Raw genomic sequence first — 27,040 nt, 5'->3', positions numbered from 1 at the left:
AACTTGATATAGCAAATGTAAAATCATCTTCTCTTATATCCGTAATTAATTAAATTATTTTAATCTTTTATAGATGCATATTGAAGCAGCTAAAATGCTTTCTTTTACTGAAGAAGAGTTCATGAAAGCTCTTGAGTGGGGAATTTCCTGATGCAGTGTTCAATACCTCATTTGAAAATGACTTCTGATTGTATGCTGTTTTGAAAGTATTAATACTTACCACAAATGTTCAAGTAGATAGTTTTAGATTAAGCCTGGTAAAATTGATTAATTTTTAAAAGTTATACAATAAACATTTTAACGTTTGATTGTAAATAGTTTTGTGTTGCAACATATCTTGAAATGATGTTGTTCATCAAACAATTTAGCTAAGTGGCTAAATGGTCTATATCCTCACTGACTGTAATGGGTTAGGCAAGCCATACAGAGAGAACACACTATATACACATCTGGTTTTGTTACCAATTGTCTGTTTTCATACTGATTGTTTGAAACTGCAGTTGAGATAAGATGAAAAACACTGCTGTCCAAATAAAAGGTAATGTTTATATATCTCAGAAAAGTAAGGTGATACTTCAAAAACCTCATTAATGGGGAGGAAAATTTTACAACTTAGACATAAAAACATAAATTTTATTGTAAAAATAAAGGTTTGGGAACTACGTAGGGACCATATTTGTTGTCAATCCCGCTTTAGTAGATCTTCACAGTCTTAGCTGGGTTGAAGCATTAAATATATTAGTGGGTGCTGGTTGTCTTGATTTACAGAAAAGTTGGTAACTTGCCATAGCAATTAAATCTTGATGTCTGATAACGCATACAAAAATTAGTTCGCTAACATGGAAGTATTGCTTAAAATTGCTTCTGATGAGTAGAGGCAAGATCAGATGCCATACTTTTATTTTTAAAAGTGATAAATATTGGCAGCAATGGAAAATGAAAAATTCTCAATTTTCAGCAATATTTAATAAGTTAAAATGTGTCTACTGAACTGTTGGAAGTTGAATATTTTCTTAACCTCATCCATTTCTCCTATTTTCCTAAGTCCTCCTACCTTCATATACTGTTCTCAGTCCCAGTTGGTTCCTATAGCCTTATCTTTTTCCATATTAAATGCACATGGCTGTGTAAACATTTGATGAAAGTAATGGTCATTCTTAGCATCATTCATTTAGTGTTCTGTACATTACAGTCAAATCTAAAGGGTGCAATGAGGAGAGCAGACCCCACTGTGCTAGGTGGTATACAGAGACATGCTCATTTTATAATCTTAGTACAATAATCAAGAATAAATGGACAAAACTGACTATAGGTGAATCAGCTATTCTGTGTATGTTCAGAGTAATGACAGGCATGCAGTAAGTTTGTGCTGTTTCTGTCACCCATTATTAAATCTAAGTGGTTTCTCCTGCAGCAAAGGAAGCTGTCAGGGGGAAACAGGAAGTGAAACTGTCTGAGAATACAGGTTCTTGAGGAAACAATGGGGGAGTATTAACTGGGGAATATTCCATGTGACTCCAGCGAGGCTGCCATGGTTACTTTTTCCAAACCAATACCTAAGATATCAAAGAGGATATTAAAACTGAAAATGCTGGCCTACGAGAGAATGGGGGTGGGAATTGTCTGCAGCTGTCTATAGGGAAGATGCTGACAGACTCCCTGAGAAGACAAACTAGTGCAAGCAGCCTGTCTCTCCCAGCCCAGCAATAGAGAACATTGTTCTGAAGTTTCCAAGAAAAGATATGGTATAGTTAAAACCAATCCATATAAGCTTTTATTTTAACCCTTTGTTGTGTGTTGTTGTTTACCTTTGGGTGACTAAGCAAGGCTTTGTTTTGAAGAAGCTGTTTTTGATTCACTCTAATCAGCTGCAATAAGAAGGGTTTTTACAGGTTCCAAAGTGAATTAAGCTAAATTAAATTAAGGCCATTTTAATTCTGAATGGGTGTCGACCAAGGGATAACTAATCACTTCAAAGTCATACCTTTAGTTAATTCAGATTAATTTTCCTCTGTGGACAAAGCCCAACTGCAGATAAGACTGCATAGTACCACGCAGAGAGGAGTGAAAGTAGTAAAACCTGTCCCCAGGTGCATTCTTGGAAATAAAAGTTGTCCTTGTCCTATGATTGTGATAATACTCTTTCATAAGCTAAGACATTTCCTAATGTAACTGGAATGTCTGTGAATCAGTTTCTAAAGTGACACGTTTCAGACTAGCAGCTGTATTACATCTACCAATGTGATATATGCATCATGTGCTAGCAATGGTCCTCTGCCATGTACATTGGCGAAATCAAACAGTCTCTATGCAAAAGAATAAATGGGCACAAATCTGACATCAATCATAACATTCAAAAACCAGTGGGAGAACACTTCAACCTCTCTGGTCACTCAGTAACACACTTAAAGGTGGCAATCTTGCAACAGAAAAAGCATCAAAAACAGACTTGAAACTGCCGAACTTGAATTCATATGCAAACTAGATACCATCAATTTAGGCTTGAATAGAGACTGAGAATGGCTGAGCCATTACACACATTGAATCTATTTCCCCAGGTTAAGTATCCTCACACCTTCTTGTCAAACTGTCTGAAATGGGCCATCTTGATTATCACTACAAAAGTTTTTTTTTCTCCTGCTGATAATAGGTCATCTTAATTACCCTCTTAGAGTTGGTTAAGGCAACTCCCACCTTCTCTATATGTGTGTGTGTGTATATATATCTCCTTACTACATGTTCCATTCTATGGATCTGATGAAGTGGGCTGTAGCCCACGAAAGCTTATGCTCAAATAAATGTGTTAGTCTCTAAGGTGCCACAAGTACTCCTGTTCTTTCTAAAGTGAACTCCCTTGGCAAGTCCATTTTATTATGCATGCATTTTTTGAGACATACTGTAATAGCAAAATTTATTGATCCAAACTAACTACACAACACCGACTTAAAAACTGTAGCTCTTGTAATCATTTAGAAAAAGCTCAGAACTAAACCGATACCCTTTTTCATAACATTAAACAGGAATTTCTCACTATTAACAGCATGTAGAAATATGACGACATCTAGTGCTATGCAACAAAACAAATTCAGGGGAATTTCAGTTATCTTCTGAATACACATCCTCTTTTCTCTTCTGATAAGCCTTCCTAAACTCCTCACCAAGCATATTAACATCATCTTCATCTCTGAGTATTCCCTGCAATTAAGGAGAAAGAGGAATAAAGATTATGCATGTTATTTAGCTCCTGTATATTTGGCCCAACAATACATAAATTATTCTTGACTATATCTTAGGTATGTATATGCAAGGCACTGTAGTACAGTGCCTGTGGTAGTATTAAGAAATTTGAAAATAAAGAATGAGTGGGTAGGCTGTTTCTTTTGTAAAGAAGCACAATTGTTTTGGAGGTTGAGTTTTATTTTAAACTGCTGTTAAGATGAGTCTTTAATAAGGAGGCTAGAAGTTACCAAAATCTTGCCTAATTGTTTTAGTTCTCAGTGGGGATGTGAAGTCAGTAAGAATAATGGCTTCTGACATCACATAATAGGGCAAAGTATTATTTGTTTGTGACAGAGCTCATCACCAATGCAAGTGAGGAGATATACATAGCAAAAGTTCTGCATGCAGTAGCCTACTCTGAATCCATCTAACAGAGGTAACAATAGCGGTGAAGACATGACAGCCTGGGCTAATGAAATGACAAGATGTCCAGGATCCATACAAGGCTTGTACTATCAGCACTGAAGGCCACACTGTGCTGTCTTTATTATGATTATACCTGAGTTAGTGCTGGATTCAATGTAGCTTGTGTAGGCTAGCCTATACTCAGTATGTTTACACAGCAAAAGCTGTGTGTCTCATGTAAGGGCCACAGCACAGAACCAACCTCCCAGATTTATAAAAATCCAGGAACTGCATTAGAGAGAGACTTCAGTCAGGTCACATCTGACCACAAACTTACGTTCTGTTAAAGTCAGTTATCACACAAAATAAAAGCCCATAATTGGAATTTGAAAAAAAAATTTCACTTTAACTATTTGCAATCCCAAATGGCGAACCCTTATGCTAGTGCAAGATGACCTGAAAGTAAAACAAAAAAAAAAAAAATGTCCTGTGCCCATGCTGAACGAATTGTGTGTTAAATTCTAGTACTTATAACTTACACCTGCATTTTATCAGTTTAATGCAGTTTTAAATATGTATTTTTTTTTATTATGCATTCTAAGGTGCACAACTGGCAAGTAAAACTCAATCCCTGCTGCACACCTTCCAGCAGCAGAAAGCTAGTGGAAATTGCGACTGGGAAATACCATAAGTTAAGGGGGACTTTCTGGCTGGTATACAGCTGATGTCTAAGCCTCCAACTCCAGCCCTCCTCCTCCTCCTCCTGCCATCGGGGATAGGTTGGAGGAGAGAGAAACATGGCTGAATGTTCTGCACTTCAGCAACTCTCTGCTTCCCAGGACTCAGAGATCATGAGAAGCAGAGTATTGGTTAGCACAGCCTTCAGGCTGCCTTTGCTTATGCTAAGAGCTGGGCAGCCCCCCCCCCAACTTCCGTCCAACTACAGAAAGCCAAAATAGGTTTTCACTCTGTGTACCCCTCACACAGGCCTGCACTGAGTACAAGAATGTAGCCACAATATATTTTAAAAAAATTACTTTAGTTACAGAAATTATCCTTGAGGTAAAATAGTTAAGAGAAAACAGATTTATGGGATGAACATTTCAAGTATTAGGGGAAAATATAATTCACTTACTCTAGGAAGATACCCCAATAATTTAGTTGCATGTTCTTTAAGAAGTTTCTGTCTCTCTTCTTCAACAATTGCATAAATATTTCCTTGTCTTCTGTCTTCCAATTGCCTTTCTTCAAGTTCACGCTCCTACAGAAAACAACATATCTTCGTCACCCTTCTATTTCTGTTTTATGAAAATTAATTTCAACCACATCTATAAACTGGTAAAGGACTCTATCAGTAGAGCAAACCAAGGGCTTTCGCTTAATTGCTCAGCTTTTGGATCATCTTGCAAGAAAGTAACAAGTTTTTTTGTTATGATTGTTGCTGAAACAACCCAAATTCAACATTCAAACAGGATGAGAAAGTGGCTGTGAAGGAGTAAATTATTGTTTAAATACATCATTTTAATAATTAGAAAACCTGAGAAGAGAAATTATAAGCCTCTGAAAGATAAGAAAGCTGAAATTACATTGCTGCTTACATGTTTTAAAAGTCTCTCTTTAAAAACTGATACATGAAGATATGATTCCCTGTGACCCTAAAGTATTTTCAAATAAGATAAAGTGTGTCCAGCAAAAGAAACTGGAAAGGAAAATTAGACATGTTTTTCAGGCCAAACTGAATCCTCAGTAACATACATACAACCCAGATTATCTTTAACAGGCTTGCACAGGTGTAGCTGATTTGAAATTCAGTAAACAATTCTTTTGATGTATAAAAAGGAACAGAACAGTACTAATGTGCAAAAAGCAAGAAACTCATTTTTGTTAATACAGTGAGCAAATGATACTGAATACACACAAGAAGCAGATCCATTGAATAAGAAAGTCATTTATACATAATCACTTTCAAAGTAAAATTGAACTAGTTAGACATTGCTTAGCACCTTTGGCTATATCATTTTTTTAAACATGCAAATAAGGGAATCTCAAATGGCTACTGCAGGTGATATGTAATTGGATTTGTTTTATATATACAATGTGTGAGCAATTTATCTGTCAATTAAATCCTTTAATTCCTAATAATTTAAATGCAAAGTATTATTTCCCTTTAAGGGAAATGTTCATTCAATATCCGTTTAAAGTCTAAATTTGTAATATGCTGCACAGCCATGTACCCTGCAGTATTTAAAACAGTGTAATGGCCTTTGATAAATCAAAACTATGATGAAGTTCTAAGATTCTGGAACGAACATATTTAAATGTTATTTTCAATGGATTGATTTTGTGCTTGTCTCCTTTTGCAATGAGAGCCATTAATCTGGTACCGAGTCTGTTTTAACTCCTACAGTAATGAGATTATAAATATTAAACAACTGATTTACATTTAGTAATGATTTTGTATCTCTACCTACCTATATAAAAGTATTTGAATATGTGTTTTAAGTCAAAAGAGAATGTTAAAATATCCAAGATAAGAAAGGTCCTTTTTGACTCCAAAGCTAATAAACTGCTATTTAGTTGGTTTAACATGTGATATGTCATTTACTTTAAACAGATATGGAAAATTTTCACACACTCTACGTGAGTATAAATTAGAGTAATAACTTTCTCCCTTATATTTTACTCTTCTACAGAAATAAGATTCAGTGAATCAGTTCACATAGTTTTACTCCTAATTTTGTTCATAAAACATCTAGACTGATTACATTCCCCTTTTTGAGTGTGAGCCTAGTAGGTGAATGTTAACATGAATCTGCTTCCTTTCCTGTGCCATGATTCCTTTGGAAAGAGATGCTTAAATCTCAAAAGGGAATTTTGTGATTTAAACTTTTAAAATAAATTCTTTGGACTGAACCATCATTTTAAGACAACAGCATGTTCAATTTTTAAATGAATATTTTCTACAAGGATGCTGAATAAGTGACCTAAAACAGCACACTAAACCCCTGTCGCGGCAAGTATATATGCTAGGATAGACCCCTGTAGAGTCTGTTGACTTCAACAGAGTTCCCTGTGTACACAGAGGTCCAGGAAGTGGATCTACTTGCTGGATCAGGGCCTAAATTAATACATTCATTGTAAGTTTAGCCAAAATAAGCCATAAGGTGACTTTTCTCCATGCAAAATAAAAAAGAAAAAGAATTCCCCATTCCTAGATTAAGGATATGGAAAGGAAAGCAGCAATCCTAACAAACTGCTGCAAATATTGTCTTACAATTTGAATCAGCTTTAGCTCCTATTGAAATCTAGAGGTAGGGGTAAAAAAAAAGAGAACCCTCTTACTTTGTCTGCAAGGAACTGTTTGTGACGCTCTTCAATGAGTTTTTCCACGGCCTTTCTGTGCTCAAGCTGTTTCATTCTTCGTTTCTGAGCATTCATCTGTTCAATGCGATCATCCTCTGCAAACTTGGCTAACATCTTCTGTCTGAAGGCCTCTTCTTCTTCTTGCAAAGCCTGCAGTACTATCTTCCTGAAGGCTAATTGTGCTTCATATGTTTGCCTTAACTCTAGACGCTGCCTAATTCTCTTCTCCATTTCTGCCTATAGAGAAAAGCCAACAAAAATGCTAATACACTGCAAACACTGTGTACCTTATCTACCTGAACTCACATCCTTGTATCCAGTTAAATACGTCAACCAGTCTATGCTTAAACCCATAAGGAGGGGCTCAGACAAGTATCTGAATTAAAATAAATAGTATATTACTGGGGACCTACAAGATTCTCCCATCCTTCAAAAAGATTTTTACACTAGGATTTGCACTTGTTTATTGGGGCTATCATTCCTAAAACCAGCAAGGATGGTATTAGGGAAAAAGTGTATAGCGTAACTATGCAGTGCAGGATAAGTGCCATAAAATGCTGACCCTTCTAATGCCTTCTTATTTAGCCACAGTAAACATGACTTAATGAAGGATCAAGCACAGAAGTTGATATCTTTTACTATTTTGTCGTGTGACATTTTACAAACAGCATCTGGGATAATCTTCTCTGGAAAATCTTTTGGATTATTTATTGTAACTGTGCTTCCAGAATAAATAAGTGCATTTCAAAATTATGTGGACGTGGCAGACATTCCATAGTTAAGACTGCAATGGTATTTCTGTTATAATTCCAGTGTTGTCATATGCCCTCTCTAAATCCACGAAAGAATCTAAAACTAGTAGGTTAAGTCTGGGGCAAATGTAAAATTTTTCTACAAAAACTGAAGTGAACTGAACAAGCTACTCCTGAGTAGCATCTAAAAAATTTATGTTAAGAACTCAAAGTCTGATTGTTTTTGGCAGCACCATATAAAAGAAGGAAGGGGGCGGAAAAAAAAGGCTAGTAGCATGCACTAGACTCATCTATTTGTGATCTAGGGCACAAGTCCAATGTCTAGTTGATTAAAACTTGAATTTTAAAATTACTGACATTTCAAAGAGAATGGATCATTAGCGCCAACAAACTGTCGTTAAGAATGTCTGAGACCTAAACTTTCATTTTTTAAAAATAGTCTCCAGCTCTTTTCCATGAAAAGGTAAACCTCAAAATGTAAACCAATTGCCAAAGAGGCTTGTCAATGGCCAAAATATTTCCCCACCCCTACCAAAACTGAAGTCAGTTGAACAAGCTGTAAAGTCAGACACATTTTTTAAAAAGGCGATGGCCACCACAGTTAGAAACTAACTTTTTTGGGGAGGGGGGAAGGAGAGGAGGAGGCAGATCCTAGTTTGATAATGGAAAGGGGATACAATTTAAATTAAGTTTATCCCATGCATCTCACCCTAATTCCCCAATTCTTCAAGATAGAGGATGCTTGTTGGGGCACCTCAGAAACCACAATGGACTCACTGACGTCCCTCACAAATACCCCCAAACTACCAACAGCCTTATCAGAGTTAGCAGATCCAAACAAGCTTAAATAGGGATTTCAGCCCATGAACAAATTCTAAAGGGCGATTGTTGAGGGTGGTACTTGGCCCCAGAAGAGCATTCTAAGACTCTCAGGAAGCAGTAAAGAGACCTGCTCACAAGCTTTGTAGGGTATGACACTGCAGCTGGGAGCGAGCCTTCCAGCCCAAGGTAGCATGAGTTTCTTTACCCACGTTGGGAGGCTCACTCACAGCTGAGTGCAGACATACCCCCGAGAGCTCTCCAGAGGCATCACCCAGATGGAGCATTACTCCAGGCATTTCCCAAGGTGTACAGGGAGTGGTCCTGCAGAAGCATTGGAGGAAAGGAAAAAAGGAATGCCTCGAGACATACTGCCTTCTACATCCATCTTACTCTCCCCATTATTTCCTGCACCTCAGTTTCCACAGCAGTGGAATTGTCTTCCTGTGCACATCAGGAGGGGAGTGAGAGTGAGGCTCCATTTCTGCAGACTTCAAAGTCAGCTTGCCTTTCCCCTTCCTGCTCTCCCTAGTGTCACATTAGGATTATATCAAATATTAATATATGTTCATACAATTAACTTTTAAGTTGATGTGACTGGGAGTACGTATCAATAGCTTAAGGATAAAATCCTTACAAGAACACTGAACAAATAAACCATTAAAAAAGTCAAGAAATTCAGCATTATAATTAAACACAAAAGAAACTTAAAACCCTTGAAAATATGGAAATTCATATTAAAGATAGCCAAACTGCTTTAAGTACGTGTTACCATCTTAAACTTGGAACCCAACTTTCAAATGCAATAAGCATTAACCTATATACAAGTCATGTTGTTAGCGAGATAGCAGCTGCCAAAGTCATGTCAGAATTGATGGTGCAGAAAAATGCAAGATGGTAACCAGAACATAATTTTTAAGTTTGATATTTTACAAATGCTAGAGCTACCACTTTGATGGATGCTGTTCATATTCTTTCAGGATCAAACTTTTCTAAGCACTGGTCCTGCACCAGTGATCAAGAGGAGTAAAACAACCTCAATTACAGGGCTGGCTAGCTGAGCTTAGCTAGTGCTGTAAATATTTTATTACTGTATATACACGACTAAATATTTTTTTCTGTTCTTGTTTGAGACTATTATTTTCCCCCATTATTTCTCTCACTCTTCTGCAAGAAGTATGGCAACATCATTATCTTTTGCCTCCTATCCACACAGGTTTATCTGTGCCTGAACTATTAAGGTAACACAAAACACCACTTAAAGGAGCCCACTGCATGAAGGGCCAAATTCTCACATTAAATATTTGTGGAAGACCCATGTGCATATCTAACAGGAAAATCTGGTCCAGGAAAAATATTATATTTTATACTTACTGCTTTAACCACTTGCAAACACCTACCATCTCCCTTTTTCTGTCTGCCTCAGCTTGTTCCTCAAGATATAGCTCTTGCCGCACTTGTTCCAGATCTTCACGCTCCTGTTGCTCTCTTTCCAGATTCTGCGCAATCTAAAACATGAGTAAGAAACATTTTTAAATGACACATCAGATATTTTATAAGATTTCAAAGTTTTTGGTAGCTATTCTAATACCATGTTCTGGAGCTTTTGTTTTCTTTCCTCACTCGCTTGAGCTTTAGCCATCCGATCTTCTTCTCTTTGCTGCTGCATGTTGGCAAACTCCATGATTTTCCTATTTTCTTCTTCCATTTCTTCACGCTTCTTTCTCTTCCAAATAGCCTGTTCGTTTTTAAATTCTTCTATGTATCTCTGAGTTGCTCTCATTTTCTCTAACTTGAGTTGTCTTTCCCTATATGAAGGTACAAAAATGTAAATACCTAAATAATTCTTCTTAAAATTATACTTTGATCTTTATTATTAATATGCTCTCTCACTCCTTGTAAATAATATATCCCCTTAGGGAAAAAAAACCAGGTGCCTAGTGTCCCAAAGACCCTCCCTATTGCCTATTATTGTACTCCGTCTAAAAGAAGATCCCATGCCATAAATACGTTTCTTCAGGTGGTTTAAGGCTATACATAGCTACTCTACAGAACTTGGCATTGTGTCCAGGGATATGCCAACAGAGACCAGGCTATGTGGCACAGTTTAATATCACTGGCTGAGCTTTATTGTGGAGTTGTAAGCTCCAGGAGAAATACTTAAAGAGCAGAAAGTGTTCAGAAAGCAGAAACTCAGTTTTCCTCCTGATTAACTTACATCAGCCACCCAGAATAAAACCTCCTTCCCCTACCCATCCCCACGAGCCAAGCTGCCACATACAACAGGCTGGCTGGATAGAAGTTTCTGTGTCAGGTAGGCATGTGCGACCATGAAAGGTTGAAATCTGTGTTATGTAGCCATTTCTGGGGTAAAGAAAATCAAGGAAGTACTCCTTGAAATAAGCTGCAGACTTCACAGCTGGTCAGCAACAGCACAACCTGAGCTGGATGACAAAAGGACTTATGCCCAAATCAGGAAAACGCATGCTTCAATCCATTCCTATTCAGGAAAATACTGAAGGATGTGCTTAACTTAAAGCATGTGCTTAAGCACCTGTCCTGAATAGGGATGCTTTCCTGAATCGGGGCCACATTTTATGAAATAAACATGCACAAATTGGTTCATCTTATATGTGATCACAAACTTTTTTGGTAAAAAATACAAAACCAAAAACAACTAACATTTGGTCTTCCTCATAGATCTTTCTTACGATTTCATCAATCATGAGTTTTTCTTTTAGGAACTCCTCATAAGCATCCTGCTTCTTTTTTTCTTGTTCCTCAAGCTGTTTCTCCAGTTCTTGCTGATAAAGTATTTTCTCCTTATTTCGCCTCAGTTCTGCAGAACTCTCTTCCATTATCACCCTTTCCTGCTCTTCCTTCATCTTTTGTGATATTTCAGCATCACGTTTCTGTTGTTAAAAACATTGTAAGATTTTTCCCTCCTCTCTTACGAGTATAATCTGGAATGAAAAACTACAAAGTATATACAAGCAATCTTATAGAATCTTATTGTACCACAAAAATGAAGCGAATGTTTCATCCTGAAACATGACCTACAAATGTAATTACCAATGTGTGTTGAATTAACAGATAAGGTCTGAGCACATTCACCCCATGTATGTAACACTATGCAGAACGCCTCTCACAGCCTAGCTATTGATGAATTCTGGAAGGTCACTGGAATTGCACTGCAGACCCTCTTTAATGAGGGCAGGGATAGCTCAGTGGTTTGTGCACTAGCCTGCTAAACCCAGGGTTGTGAGTTCAATCCTTGAGGGGACCACTTAGGGATCTAGGGCAAAAATCAGTACTTGGTCCTGCTAGTGAAGGCAGGAGGCTGGACTCAATGACCTTTCAAGGGCCCTTCCAGTTCTAGGAGATAGGTATATCTCCAATTATATTTTTTAATAAAAATGTTTTCTTTCTAGCAAAATACATCAAAAGAATAAGGCACTTATTTAGAATGATGACATAATCAAAGTTACCTGCCTGTTTGTCAGCATTATCAGACACATTAACAGTATGCACCATTGTTTCCTGAAATTCTTTAAATATACATTTAATAGCAATAAAATTTCCCCCAGTGTATTTCTAAAATCATCACACTAACCATGCATTGTAAAAATGCACTGCTGCTCTTTGCTATAGCTTAATTCTGGGAAGGGACCATATTGCAAAAGAAGAGACTCTGTTAACATTTAAAATAATTTGATATTATATTTCACCATGCAATTTAATTAACTATTGCTCTGTTGCTATAAACTAAGCTTCTTTGCTATGGTCATATACTATCAACTAATTAGCCTTTCATAACAAAATCCAATCTACAACAAATTATTAGACCCTTAACTCAAACGACATTTTAGATAAATCAGCTTTGCAATTAGGCTAACTTTAAGGGAGATACTTTCAGAATAGTTGCTTATTTTCAGCTGTTGCTGAGAATGAGGAGGATGAACCTGCTCCTACTTAAGTGAAAGGCAAAACAGGCTGATTTCAATGACAGCTGGATCAGTCTCTTACTTTCCATGCACCACAATGATTATTCAGCTTATTAACCCAATTTTGAATTTTTATACAGTGGTAAATACTTACAAGCCTGCATATTTGACTTGCTGGCTAATTAGCAGCCATGAAAGATAGGAATGAAGACTTCATCATATACAAAAAGGTTTAAATTCTAGTTGCTATAGTAACTAATCTAGAAATCAAAATAATTCCCGTCATTATGTAAAACTAAATGAATATTTTAAGTCATTGGTGTTTATGCTATCAAAAGTCAACAGCATAGTTCCTAACAAAGGGCTCTCTTCCAGTCATCTGTAATTCACATCATGGCTTCTGATCCAGGGAGTCTTTGTAAGCCTTCTGGACTCCACAGTTATGGAAGCAGTACTCTTTTTATCATACCAAACCATCAGAAAATGCCACATAATGTTAAAATTGGCATTACATCCGTGCTGCTCTTCTTCACACAGAGACATACTTTCATATGGGAATCAGGCTCTTGGGAATAACTTAAGGAAATATACTGAACAAGCTAAGTATGTTCCCTTATGTCCTAGCATGGGGTGGGTGAATCAGCCAGGCTATTTTAACTGACAATTTTAATGGAGGATACAGACTAAGGGAGTTTCCTGGACTTGAATCAGACTGCCATATATAATAGATGGCAGAAGCCTCCCACCTCATTCCTAGCCACTAGGATGGGAGAGATACTACTCAATCCTGGCAGGTAATTCCTCTTCTTCCCCACAATATCGTAATATCTCCTCACTCAACAAGGCTAGCAATTAAGTTACTGACTGGAATAACTCCAGCAGGGTGGAAAGAAATAGAAAATATGATTGAAGACATGGAGTTGGAGTGTGCAGGCAATGTGGAACTGTGTTAAATCCCAATACACTACTGCCAACCCAGAGCAGCTCTACAACCCCCAGGAACATATAAGAATTTGCACATTGTCCCGATGCAGAGCAGTGTGACTCCTGAATACATCCACCAGCAAGCAGCAGACAGCTTAGGCCACGAAGAGGCAAAAAAGCTTTGTAAGACTTCAATTCAGGAAAGCGTTCCTATTCACAAGTGCACTTAAACATAGACTTATGTCCCACTGACTTTAGGGAAACTTATGCACGTGCTTTAAAAAGTGCCTTTTCTGAATTGGGACCTATGAGTTTTCTAAGACATTTGAACATACAATTCCTCTTTCCTGGAATTCAATTAGTTTTCTTCAGGAAAACATTTCACATTTTTATTATAATAGACCAAAAATCAGAAGTCTTTAATACTATTCCATTTTTTTTCTAGGATCTGAGATTATTTAACACAGTACATGGACCTTTGTTTAGTGAAAGTTAGAAAAACAAATTACCATTTTCTCATATCTTATAGCTTCTTTTTCAGCAATCTGGGCAGCCCTTTCTTTATTCATGTAAGCAGATTTCAGTTTCTTCTCTAATTCTCGAAGTTCAAGACTGCAAAAACAATTTTTTCAATGAGAATAAAAAAAATTGAAATTAATTGAGTTGCAGGAATGTAAACAGTGCGAAAAATTCAGCCCATTATGTAATACTTAAATTGGAGGCCAGATCAACTGTGTTGGAGAGCTGAGATGACACACACACTGGACATGAAGTCAGAAATGACCTCAAATTAAATCTGAAATATGAGTATAGAATGGTTTTGAAATAAAACTAAATTGAGAACTGTAAATTTTTCTTCAATATTTATGACAACCTACAACAGTTTGCAGATGGTGAGCTACTAAAGCACCTGCTGCTTCACTTTATTATTGCTGTTTCCACATTATTTAACTTGCTAAGTGTCACATATTAAAGGACACCAGCATTAATTAAGAACCAACTAAGAACTGTAAAAAGAAATCAAGCATTTGGGCACCTGTTTTGATGTGCATGATAGTTTACAGATATTTAGTTAACAGATATTTAGTTAAAATTAGAAAAAAATAATTAAAATAGGTATGTTTCACATGTAAAAAGAATAGTACAGAAAGAGAATGTTTAAGAAACATAGGCAAGATAGAAACGAAGACGGAGAGTTGATGAGAAATATTTTAAGATTTTCCAGGAAAGAGGGAAGAAGACTATGCCAGATGGTGGAATGAAAAGGAAAGAAAAGAGACAAAAGATTTGTGTGGAGAATTTTTAAAAACAAGGGGTGAAATCCTGGCCCCATTTAAGCAATGGCAAAATTTCCACTGACTTCACCTGGACCAGGATTTCACTCATGGAATGCAAATTTAAAGTGAAGCTTGAAATGAGGCAAATTATTTGAGGATGGAGTTACGCTTTTTTGTGCATACTAAAGTCTGGAGAGGTAGAATTTGAAGAGCCCTAGAGATACCACAGTCAAACAAGACAGATGGAAAGCATAATGAGGAGCTGGTATCAATGGTCTTTTGCTTACTGCAAAGTTATAAAAGGCTAGTCCAAAACCTTTTTCACAGAGGCTAACTTGAAGCTAGAGTGATCACTGACAGAACAATCACTAAGCTTCTTTCCCTAACATATTCAAGAATTAACCAGAATTCCTACTTAGCTTGACTTTAAATTGCTGCATAAACTGGTAGTATCTTTTTAATTCTATCTGATCTCCCATAATGTCAGTGTCATTTAATAATCTACTGCCATGGTATCCACTTGCTACATTGGATTTTGTAACTAGCAGCTGTAAAAATCATTAATGCTCTGTCCTCGTCATTGAAACAGCTAGCCATTGTTCCTCATCATAATTCTGATGTAGCCTAAAATGAGCTGGTGAACAGAGAAGATGGTGCATGCTTGGACTATTATTGGAGATATGTAATTCAACCATTGCACTACATGACCAACAGCCACTTTTGAAGTTACATGGGAAATTGTACTAATTCTTAAAAAAACCCAACAAGCTTTGGTATTCCATGTCATTCTGTCCTTAATTTTATCAAGCATACCCCCCAAAAAAAGAAAAACCACTTTTCTTGGAAAAGGTTTTGTGAAAGGTATAATTGAATGAGAGGGAAAGTATTCGTTCAGTAAGGTTTGAACTGGTTTTTATTTTAACGATATTAACATTCTGAGGCACATGAGTTACACTAGTAATTAAAAAAAATCATTTAAATATTGTGTTTCTAAAATTGATGGGCTATTCCATTTTAAAAGGAAACCTATCCCTCTGTTACAGGAGTCGAAAAACTAAACTAAGTTTAAGGGACAAAATTCTTCCCCTAGTATGCATGTGCAACTCTTATTGATGTCAATGTGTATTTGTATACTCATGTCTGAGGGCAAAATTTGGCCCTAAAAATCTTCAGGTTATAACAAATCAGAATATTTAAAAAATACCTTTCTTACTAACTTCTTTAATTGACGTTAATAGGACTTAAAATCTGTGCTTTAAATGCTTTAAATTTATAAAAAAAATCGGCACTGCTAAAACCACACACAGAATTTTGTCTAGTCTGTTAACACCAATAGTATGTTAATAAGGAGTTAATGTTACAGTCAGGGCGTGTAGTTTTCTATGATTCCATAGCTGTGCCAGAGCATGACACAGATTTCAGGACTGATCATAAGAAAACACTGAAAACTGTCAGTTGTCAAACCCTCTTCCCCGACTCCACTTGCCTCTTTTTCTTCAAGCAGTGGGGAGCAATTTCCTTTAAAAAGATTTTTAAAATGAGCCAAAGAAGTGAAAGAGTCAGAAAAAATAGACAAGAGGGAGTGAGAGGGGAAAAAAATAGAAACTTTATTCAAATTGACCAGTGTTGTAAATAATGAAATTCTGTCACCCTGCTATCCTGACTTCTCTTTCCAGATTAGGTTTAAACTCCTTGCCTGCTTGACTCCACCAAATTCTAGCTTGCTTCCATCTCATATTGTCTTGCCACTGTCAACTCCGATTCTCAAATTCTGCTTCCTTCTTTGTCCTCTTTGGATCTTCCCCACACACAAATGTTTTCTCTCCCTTCCACCTGTGTCTGAAATATCCTCCCCAATTTTGTATGCTTTGCAATCTTCCTATTCTTTTAATCCCTCCTCAAAACGCACCTCCTTTCCAGTTTCTCCAATAATGATTCACCTTCCTTTACCAATCTAACATACATACGTTAGTCTTTAAAAAAAAAGGAACCAGGCATGAGGTCCCTTTCAAAAACTAACAGGCTCATAATCTTAGGACGCGACTACACAAGCCACGTTAAAGCGCTGCCATGGCAGCGCTTTAATGTGGTTTGTGTAGTCACGGCACAGGACTGGGGGAGAGCTTTCCCAGCACTCTAAAAAAACCACCTCCATGAAGGGCATGCTCCCAGTGCTGGTGCACTGTTTACACTGGCAAATTACAGACCTGAAATTTGCAGCGCTCAGAGGGGTGTTTTTTCACACCCTTCAGCGAAGAAATTGCAGCCCTGTAAAGTGCCCGTGTAGGCAAGCCCTTAGTTTATTTAAACTTCTCTCTCTCTCCCTCCCTTGCCTGAGGGCACCTCTCACTGCATCCTATCCTGTGACATCTGAATTAGGGCTCAACCCTAGCTGTAAAACAAAACAATAAATGGAAATTATTCCATTACTTCAATATAAATAAATATGCTCTGAAATATAATTTTCAGAATTCAACATGAATCAGTTTTACAGTACTGGAATATTATTTATGAATTAAAAATGAGATTACTGTATTTGTTCTATATATAAAAATACCTGTTCTCTCTTATTTGCTGCCTCATTTTTTCATCTTTAAGTTTTTCATAGTTTAATCTTGCCAACTCAGTTGCCAGTCTTTCCTCCTGCTCCAGCTGCTGTTCTTTCAGTTTTTTGTTTTCTTCTGCCTGTCCAGAGCAAATAATTTCTGTAACAATTTCCCCCCCCAGACATTTCATACACTTATTCTCTTAAATGGATTGATATACGAATATTTAATTATAATGGTCAATTAAAAAACAAGATTTGGAAAGGATATAAATGCTCACACTTTGGAGTATAAGCCAACCTCCAACTATTGAGGTTGGGAGAAAACTTTCCCTTGAGACAAGTTAAACAATAACTGCCTACTTGCAGGGTTTCTTCCTCTGAAATAGGGCTGGAAAATGTCTGAGACAGGATATGGACCATGGTTTGGTCCACCACAGCATTTTGCATTGAGCTGTACTTGTTTTTCAGTTAACAAACCATGTTCTTTCCTTATGTGCTGTTACTGTGCTAGAATGTGATCCATACTAATTTAAATGTAATGCATGTTATACAGCATAGCATGGATGTATTAACATATATTGAGGATGTGGGACATTCCATAAAACCTATAGTAACAGTCAGCAGATTACTGTTTTAGAGGTGGACAGTGGAAACATAATAGAAATTTCTTATAAATATGGGACAGGTAAGGAATAAAGCAAATTAATCTAGACATTTGGAAAAGAAAGAACCATTTGAAAATGGAATAGTTTACTTTCCTCAGGATCTATCACTGCAATTACTCTGGAACAGGTTAAATAATGCTTCTGGTCACATAATTTATTACAGTTAAACATGATATATTGTGTTAATGTACAACTGTAAATACAGTAGCTCCTCCCTTAACATTGTAGTTATGTTCCTGAAAAATGCGACTTTAAGTGAAACAATGTTAAGCGAATCCAATTTCCCCATAAGAATTAATGTAAGGAGGGGGCGGGGGTAGGTTCCAGGGCAGCTTCCTGTACTCTGCAAGCACCAGGGGCAGGGGGCTCAACCCTCAGCCTGCCCACTCCACCCCTCCTCCCAAGCCCCAACCCTTGACCCGCCTCTTCTCCTCCTCCTTTACTTCGCATGCTGCATCCTGGCTCCTCCCTGCTCCCTTCTAAATGTTGCAAGCCAGCTGATTGCCGTGGGCAGGAGGTGGGGGGAGGAGAAGGAAGGCACTGATCCGCGGGGTCTGCTGGCAGGCAGGAAGTGGGGACACGGGGCGGGCGTAGGGACACTGCCAGCTGTGGAGAAAGCAGGCAGCCAAACAACCTAAGAGTGGAGCATTGCACAACTTTAAATGAGTATGTCCCCTAATTGATCAGCAACGTAACAACAAAACGACGTTAAGCGGGACAACTTTAAGTGAGGAGTTACTGTAAATATAGATGCACACACTTTGGATGGCTATAATGTATGATATTTATTTATAATGTACAGCTTTAAAGAATACATTTCTCTAGACTAAATGGTATACTCATATATATCTTTCGTCTTCAATGAACAAAATTACCCTATGATATTCATATAGCCTGTTATTTTGTCCATGTTACCATTTTGTAACTCTTATTTATAAATGCAATGAAAATGATAAGAACCCCTGCAAATTACTCACTCTGTTATGTTGCTTGTAAGATTAGCTAAATAATATTAGGTTTGGGGGCATTTAGACATTGATTATTTTACGCATATGTTTTATCTTTCACTCCCACACCTTTATATGTTGCATGTCATCTTAGGTTGTGAATTTTCCCAAGCCGGAACTGTATCTTCATATGTGTATGTATGAATAGTAACTAGCACGTGATAGACACCATCAGAACACAAATAAGTAGTACTCACTTTTTGAATAGCTTCCTCCATCTGCCTTTCATACTCTTCATCTTTCAGCAATCTTGTGAGACGCTTCTGATCAACCCGTTTCTCAGCATCCCACATCACCTCCAATTGCCTGATCCTCTCCAACTTTTTTTCATGTGCCAATTGGAGGAGATCTTTGTGATACAACTCCCTCATCTTTTTCTGATTCAGCTGGGCAACATTCAGCTGCGGAGGCCTTCTCATCGACTGGTGGGTGGGGAAAAAAGGAAGAATTTTATAATGGAGCAGAGCCACAGTGCTGCAGGGATACACAAAGTGACAGGAATTGAGCCAAGGGCGCCCTCTGGAGATTCATGAGAGAATAATCCAGGTTCAAATTCTCCTTCACTTACCGCACTCTGATTTATCGCAATATTTATAGACACAGCCGCAGCCCCCGCCCCATAATTACCCCAAATGCCATCGCCGTGAATGAACGAGGTAGGACCAAGCAATATACACAATGCAGCAGATATGAACCGACAGACCTTACACCCCACCCTGCTGGGCCCAGGGCCTCACGGCTCCCCCCTACCCCGCTGGTCCCAGGGCCTCACGGCTTCCCCCTACCCCACATCCCCGCTCGGTCCAGGGCCTCGCCGCTCCCCCCTACCCCGCTGGTCCCAGGGCCTCACGGCTCCCCCTTACCTCACATCCCCGCTCGGTCCAGGGCCTCGCCGCTCCCCCCTACCCCGCTGGTCCCAGGGCCTCACGGCTCCCCCTTACCTCACATCCCCGCTCGCTCCAGAGCCTCGCCGCTCCACCCCCCTAGGCCCAGGGCCTCACGGCTCACCCCAACCCCGATCGGCCCAGGGCCTCGCCGCTGACCCCCGACCCCCCACCCTGCTCGGCCCAGGGCCGCTCCTCCACATACGACTCGCTGCCGCTACTAACTCACCATCCTCTCGCAGTCAAGGAGCCCGCCCGGCGAGGAGCAACCGCTAACGGACTTTAGCGCCCTACGGCCTGGGGCCCGTGTCGGCCTCCCCCAAACCCGTAGAGCCCGCGCGCTGTTTGGGAACCGAAACGGTTGCCCTAGTAACAAGCGGCGGGTCCCGGTTCCGGGTCGACGCAGGCGGAGCGCACAGGCCACCTGCTAGGAGTCCGCGCTCCAATTGGACAAGCGGGCGGCCCAACGCCGCTCAGCCTTCTAGAGACAGAATGCGCTGTCGCTAAGCAACCGCCCTTTCCGGTATTGGCGATCAGGCAATGGGATCTTTCGTGATGGGGTGGGGGTGAGGAGTGAGCAAGGCTCTCGTCCAGCGCAAGCGACCTCGCAGCGAGGGGCCAGAGCCCCAAACATCTACAGCAAGTGGTCGGAGGTTGATCCCCACCGCATAGGCCTCTATAGAAAATGGGGGAAGGGCCGACCCCAGGGCCTTGATTTCTGATGAGGCCTCTAGCCCTGGCCGCACTACAGATACCGACTAGAAAATGGGGGCTGGCCCCGCCGGGGCAGCAGTAGGAGCTGGGCCTGTCACAGGTGGTCCTGCAGATAGCTGGGGGCAGAGTGCTGTTGGCGGTCTGTGTCCTAGACCAGGAGTGCGCAAACGGGGAGGAGGGGAGCGTGACGAGACGTGGGCCTTTCACCCTTTTAAAAAACAAACGTACAAATAAAAGAACAGGGTGGGGATATTTTAAACAAATTTTCATAATTTGGAATCTCACTAACTTAAACACTCATTTAATGATTGATATTAAAAAACATAAATTGGCAACATATAATAATGGCTAAGAGTCCAAGACCTCTCGAATGAGTCAGACGCTCTAACACTAAACTGAATGAATAGTCTTATCTTTGTTTCCCTCCACCTTCCAGTTTCAGATTGCAGGTAATGCAAAAAAAACAAAAACCACCAGTTTCAGATTACATATAATGGAAGGGGGGATGACAGGCAAAGTTTGAGCATCACTGTGCTAGACAGTGAGGGAACATGGCTCTGTTAATGCGCATGAAGGAGGCTAATTGCAGCCATAAACATTCATAATAACAGTCAGATTTACTAAGGACCCCTCCATTTTGACAAACATTTGTGCAACAATGGATAAAAAATATCCTATTCAACAATTACCAGGGTGATTACCCCTGAGGTCAGCTCTTTCTGTCTAGTAAAGGCATAGCCCTTTCAACAAAAAAATGGTTTTAGCTCTGTCCTCACAAAAGTCACCTGCCCAAGTACTTTTCAGTGAGGGCATAGGGTGGTTTTCTACAAATATCCATCTTGTAGCATCTTTAGAATTTAGCATCTATGGAACACTTGTTGCACACCTGTACTTATGCAATTCTCATGTAGTCCCCAAAAATCACATTCAGCTGGAGTTCTATTGTTTAACAAAAGACCCTTGTTACCTTAATGGCTCCTTGCCTGAGGCAATCTCTATGCACAGCCAGAAAGGAGCATGGAGAAAAAAAAATTCTCTGGCTGCAGTTTAAAAAAAAACAACCCTTCCCTCTGCTTCTAAGCTGCTAGCAAAAAAAAAAAAGAAAAATCATAATCTTACTGGCTTTAGATTCTATCTATCCCACACACTGCTGCCATGTCATAGTATTCTTTCCCAAATCTGAATCTTAGCGTCCAGAAAATGAGATACTAGCATGAATCCTCTAAGCTTAATTACCAGCTTAGATCCTGTAGTGCTGCCACCAACCAGAAATTCCAGTGTCTGGTACACTCTGTCTCCCAAACACTTCTTGGGACCTCAAGACTCAGATCCTTGAGTCTCACAACAAGGGGAATAAAACCATTTCCCTCCCTAGGTTACCCTGGAAGACCCTTCTCCCCACCAATTCCCTGGTGAGTACAGACTCAATCCCTTGAGCCTTAACTAGAAAAAAATCAACCGGTCTTAAAAAGCAAACTTTTAATAAAAAGAAAGAAAAAACATAAATTGTCTCTGTAATCAAGATGAAATATCACAGGGTCTATTAGCTTATAACAAATGGATAAACAGCCTTATCCAGAAATACAATTTAAAATATTTCCAGCAAACTACACATTTGCACATAAAAAGAAAAGACTATAACCCCTTTTTACTTACTTACTATTCTGAATAGATAAGAGACATGTAGCAGGGAGATTGCAAACCTGGTGATGTCCCTCTAGTCCTGTCAGACCCAGAGAAACAAAGCCAAACCCAAAAACCACAAACAAAGGCTTCTCTCCCTTGAAATTTGAAAGTATCTTGTTTCCTGATTGGTCCTCTGGTCAGGTGTTGTTTGTTAACCCTTTCCAGGTGAAAGAGACATTAACCCTTAGCTATCTGTTTATGACAAAAGCTAATACTTGCAGAAGTTTAGAGAGAAAACCATTTTTGCCAGAAAAATTGTTAGTTTTACAACAGTGTATTAGAAATTAAACATTATATAATGCCGTAATGCAAAATGAATTACTCATTATTTGAGGTATACTGTGTTTTGCAAAACAGCCAAAGATCAGTGGAATTTTTGCTGTTTTTTCTATAGTTTTCCCTTGTTTCTGCTAATCAATGAGACAGACCTGTTCCTGCAAAATGATTGGAAGAACTGGGGATTGGCAGAGAGCATATCTCTGACTAATGATGTAGGTGGAAAGAGATAAGATGCTCTTTAATTAGCCAGGACTACTGCAGAGTAGTAGAGAGCACTCCCTCTTCCTCATCCTTCTCTCCTGGGTTTGAGTATGTTACTTCTGCAGTAATACCAGGATGGCCTCTTATGTTTGAGTTCCAGCATTTCTCCTGCAATGGCCAAGAGCATGGAGGGCACTCAAAATCCTCTCCCCACACTCTGTCTTCACAGAGTGGTGGCGGGGGATTCTGCAGAGAAGGCTGCTGTGCTCTACACTAAGGGCTTTACTAGTACTCAATTGTCCCAGGTCTTGGGGGAGCTCAAAGGTGACAAAGCCACTTTTGCTGTCCCCCTCCTGGCAGTAGACAGGCAGAAATCCCATTAAAAGTCAGTGGACGTTTCCGCTGCATCAGAAGAAACAACAAAGTCATGCACACCCTTTCCCCCTCTGCCCGTGAAGTTAGATTTCACTTCTGGGAATAAAATTCCAAACCAGGAAATGATCCTTCAAACCTGGCATTGTCACAATCATGAAAATGTCTCCTTTGGTTTGCAACAGCTACATCCTAAAAAAATACACAGAGAAAACATTAATAGGAAACATATGCTAGACCAGTCTTGAGGTAAAGCAACAAATTCAGATAGTTTAATTTCTATTTTTGAAAAACACACATATGAAGAAAAACAAAGATAATTCAGTTAAAATATTTTTATTATAAAAATTAAACTGTATTTGAGCAGAAGTACAGTACATCTGAGTTGTCTCAGTCTCCTGAGAGAGGCAGCACATCAGAGAAATATCCAACAGCACCTTCCAACTGAAAATATTTTCAAGACTGCCAATCCTTGGTGTCTCATTATTTTGTCATTTCCCATACATTCCAAACTGTCAGCAGTTTATAATGCAATAAATAAGTAAATAAATAAATATACATTTTTATTTTATATTTTGCAGTTAGGGATTTCTTGTATCCGTTTTATACCTTCTGGCACTGTGTGTTCAGAAACTTTTAATGCCCTCCTAATTTTATTAACATACATTAAACCACAGGTACATTTCAGCAAACATAATACACATGCAGATTCACAAGGAAAGTAAAGTAACCTTTCATCTTATGCAGTTAGCTAGTGTATAGATTAAAGTGACATGTATCTCCAGAAATAATAATAGTGCGACCCATATACTGTATAAGGAGAAAGAGAGAGTTAAGCAAAGGTCACTTCAGAAATGAATGAGAGCTGTGTCTTTCAAAATCTCTGCACTGTATTCAACAAACATACACATTCTCATCCATGGATCTGTCAGGTTTCTCCCATTTATTATTTGGTTGTTTTTTTTAAAGAAGAGGCCTTTGAATTAAGAGTTGAATGGATACCATGCATCAAGGGAGAATTCTGCTTCCCCTCCATTGTCTCCCGCTATCCACTGAATTAAATATTTTAATTTAATAAGGGGAACAAACATTTTTCCTAATTCAAATAATACTATCTGTTGCATCACTTCTTTCTTCAAATATTCCAAATTAATCCCTAACAAAACTCCTCTGAAGCAAGCAGCATTACCCCAGCGATGAATTTGACCAAGTCTCTAGGAACAGTCACAACAGACCAACAGTAACAGTTACCATCTTGGTAGTGCAATATTGGAGTCAAGAGCTGTCATGTTGTAGGACAAAAAGAAGATACTCCAAGCTGTGGGATTCTGTGTTAGAGGAACTTAATGGAAAACAAAGAAAAGTTCCTTCAAAGCCCAAGCAGGCCAGCCTAGTCTGAGCTCTGGGAGTCAAGGAGCAGAGTGCAGAGTCACTATATACCATCATGGGGAGACCATCCTTGGGATCACCTCCGACTGTCTGTACTCTATCCATGACGGCAATGGGCACTTGCTTTCTTCTCTTGCTTTGTCTTTACTAGATGGTCCACATTCAGTTGAAGAGTAGTACTTGCTTTTGCTATTCCTCCCACCTCTGCTGCCCAAAGAAATTACCTGTGCTGCCTACCCCTAATAGTGGCCCTGTTGATGGGCTGATCCTGAAGTTGGCCGCCTCATGATATATCTTTGAAATATATTTCACTCTATGTGAAATGAACTAGGCTTTAACAGACAACAGGCATCCACCATACAACAGTCACCTTCCCAATAGATACTAGTTTCTCCTCTATCCCTTCTTGATAGTCTCAGCAAAAAGCCTAAGGATTACTGTAATTTCTGACCCAGTCTCTGACCCAGTGGTTCCCATTAACAGTCAAACCAATGGCAGAACTTCGACCATAATAGGCTTGGAGTTTGAGCTACTATTTCAACCCAAACATAGTTGTTTCAGATTAAGATTAAGGTACATTGGCCGGGTAGTATGAGGAAGCCCATGCTACAGTTTCTTTGTGGATAAACAAACATAAATCTCCAGGGTGGTCCATCTAGCATCTTTCATGGGTATTAACTTAACTTAGACATTACAAAACTATATTTATATATAAAAGCATGATTTGTTGATCTGATGACTTATCTTTTCAACAATTTAAAATATTTCTTCCATAATTCTGTCTGCAACCCATTTAGAACAATTTACCTAATGTTTCCTTGTTTTATTTTTGTCTCTTACTTAAAAGGTCATAAATATTGCATAGTAGTACAAACTTCCTAAAAACAACACTTTCTCCTACACTGTCTCTGTTCGAGAACAGTCCCAGAAATAGAATATTATTTTCCTATCAATTGTTTTCATTCTAGGTTGGTGTGTTGAGGTTGTTCCCTTGTGCCTGACGGCTACCGTTGACATGCTTATAATAGATGGATAGAATAAGTAGTTCAGGTGCCAGTGCTTATAGCTCTTTGACTGAGGGCCACTTTGGGTTGCCAAGATCTCCTGTAGCCATAGAAAATAACCTACTGTAGGCTACTTTAAGGCTTTGCTCAGTTTTCTCTCAAGGTCTATTTGATCCTACAATGTCTGAATATATTACATGGAAATTGTTGTCCTAGTGTGGTTTCTACCACACACTGTGTATAACGCATATACAACCAGCATATATATCAAATATAAAAATATGCATCTGATTCTACGAATACCTGACACTAGGTGTAATGCTTACTGCCATTAATAGTTCCATTGCAGAATTTGTATTTGCAGAATTATGCCCATGGTCCTTTCAAAATAGTAGTTATCAATGTCTTTTTTTCTACTAGAAAGAACACTATATATAAAATGTTAATAAAATCTGTAAGTTATGAGATATTCTGGTCAAGATGGAAAGGTCAAGTAATCTGAAAAAGATATTATCAGGTCAAATTTGGCCCCAAATGTAGGTTTTATAAAAACCAGCTTACACTAATTACACTAATTACCTATCTTCCATGTTTCCAATAATATTTTAAATTCCAATTGAAATAATTTCTTAAACATCTAGTGCTAAGTTATAGCCATTTTCCTCAAATAAGAATCCTGTAAATTGGAAATGGACCTAACTCTATTCTTTATGTCCAAAAGATGGACATAATTATATAGAAACCTAGGTAAAGAAATATCAACTAAACAGCAGAATCAACTTTACGATAGATTTTAAAAGAAGAATCTCAAATACATAGCAACCACCAAATGCGACCTCTGGCTTCTTTAAGCATCAAACCCCGAGCAGCCCATCTGGTTAAGGGTCATGGTGACTGACCTACTTTTTCCTAAAGTCGTGTTAATCACTCCCAGAGCCTGAAAACAAACATGTAACTATGGTAATGTTTTGTAACAAGCAGCTAATTGCAGAGACATCTGTAACTATAAATAAGGTAAATCCCAGCAGTTCTTTCTCAGAGAAAAATTAGCATATTAAGTTATTCAGTTTTCACTCTCCACACCACTGTTGATGAGTTCACTCCAGTAGAATACGTTAACTAGCAAATAATGATGACTGCTAGGGAAATTAAGATTTTTGCCAAAGAAAAAATATGACGAAACAAGTGTTAAAAAGGAAAACTACTCTAGCAGTTAAAGATAGTGACAACTGAGCACAGGAAAGAAATGGTTATCAAATGGAAGGGTTGACACAATGTTGCAGTCTTACCTTGTTTCCAGACTGTTTTAAAAGAGGATCATACTGCACTACAGTGACAAATGTATTCCAGCTAAGATATGTGGGTCACCCTGAGTTTGCAACCTTGTAAACCACTACTGGGGATAACAAGGCTTCTCCATGAGATAATTTACCTTCTTTGAATGAAAAGATAAATGTGAATTAACAAGGAAGAATCTGAAACATCTGAACAGCGCTATTGATCTACTAAGAACCTAGACAAGTCATAGAGAAGGTAATGCCTGTTTTGCTCGATGTCAGTGATGTATGGGGAAGCAGATTTAGTAGCT

General features: G+C 38.6%; 2 protein-coding genes across 5 annotated transcripts in view; one reads left to right on the top strand and one right to left on the bottom strand.

The window, feature by feature from the left end:
• Positions 1-662, top strand: part of TEX9 (testis expressed 9) — a 60,235-nt gene extending 59,573 nt beyond the window's left edge. For all 3 annotated transcript variants that reach the window (XM_075069592.1, XM_075069591.1, XM_075069593.1), the window contains one exon: positions 74-662. In XM_075069592.1, the coding sequence (XP_074925693.1) occupies positions 74-151 (78 nt within the window). In that variant the 3' untranslated portion in view covers positions 152-662. The remainder of the gene's footprint in view (positions 1-73) is intronic.
• On the bottom strand, positions 613-20,228 carry MNS1 (meiosis specific nuclear structural 1). 2 transcript variants are annotated; one of them, XM_032783085.2, is made up of 10 exons: positions 20,037-20,228; positions 19,121-19,345; positions 17,261-17,388; positions 13,936-14,038; positions 11,241-11,470; positions 10,150-10,366; positions 9,959-10,066; positions 6,967-7,224; positions 4,760-4,885; positions 613-3,195 (listed from the first exon to the last, which is right to left on the bottom strand). In XM_032783085.2, exons 1-10 carry the CDS (start codon positions 20,037-20,039, stop codon positions 3,097-3,099), a joined length of 1,497 nt encoding a protein of 498 aa, XP_032638976.1. In that variant the 5' UTR covers positions 20,040-20,228; the 3' UTR covers positions 613-3,096. The 2 variants fall into 2 exon arrangements, with proteins under 2 accessions (XP_032638976.1, XP_032638977.1); XM_032783086.2 differs by lacking the exon at positions 20,037-20,228 and having other exon boundaries at positions 17,261-17,408; positions 19,121-19,204.
• Positions 20,229-27,040: the final 6,812 nt, after the last annotated feature.

The sequence above is a fragment of the Chelonoidis abingdonii genome, chromosome 9, assembly GCF_003597395.2.
Source record: "Chelonoidis abingdonii isolate Lonesome George chromosome 9, CheloAbing_2.0, whole genome shotgun sequence".
Lineage (NCBI taxonomy): Eukaryota > Metazoa > Chordata > Testudines > Testudinidae > Chelonoidis > Chelonoidis abingdonii.
The sequence above is the reverse complement of the archived record's forward strand: the minus strand, read 5'-3'. Positions and strand labels throughout refer to the sequence as shown.

Bases quoted from the DNA above. Each gene is read 5' to 3' on its own strand.
- MNS1 (XM_032783085.2), bottom strand. The intron at 10,367-11,240 runs GTTAGTTGTTTT...ACCTTCATATAG, and splicing joins ATCTATGAGGAAGACCAAAT to GGAAAGACAACTCAAGTTAG. The intron at 3,196-4,759 runs GTAAGTGAATTA...CCTTAATTGCAG, and splicing joins TATTGGGGTATCTTCCTAGA to GGAATACTCAGAGATGAAGA.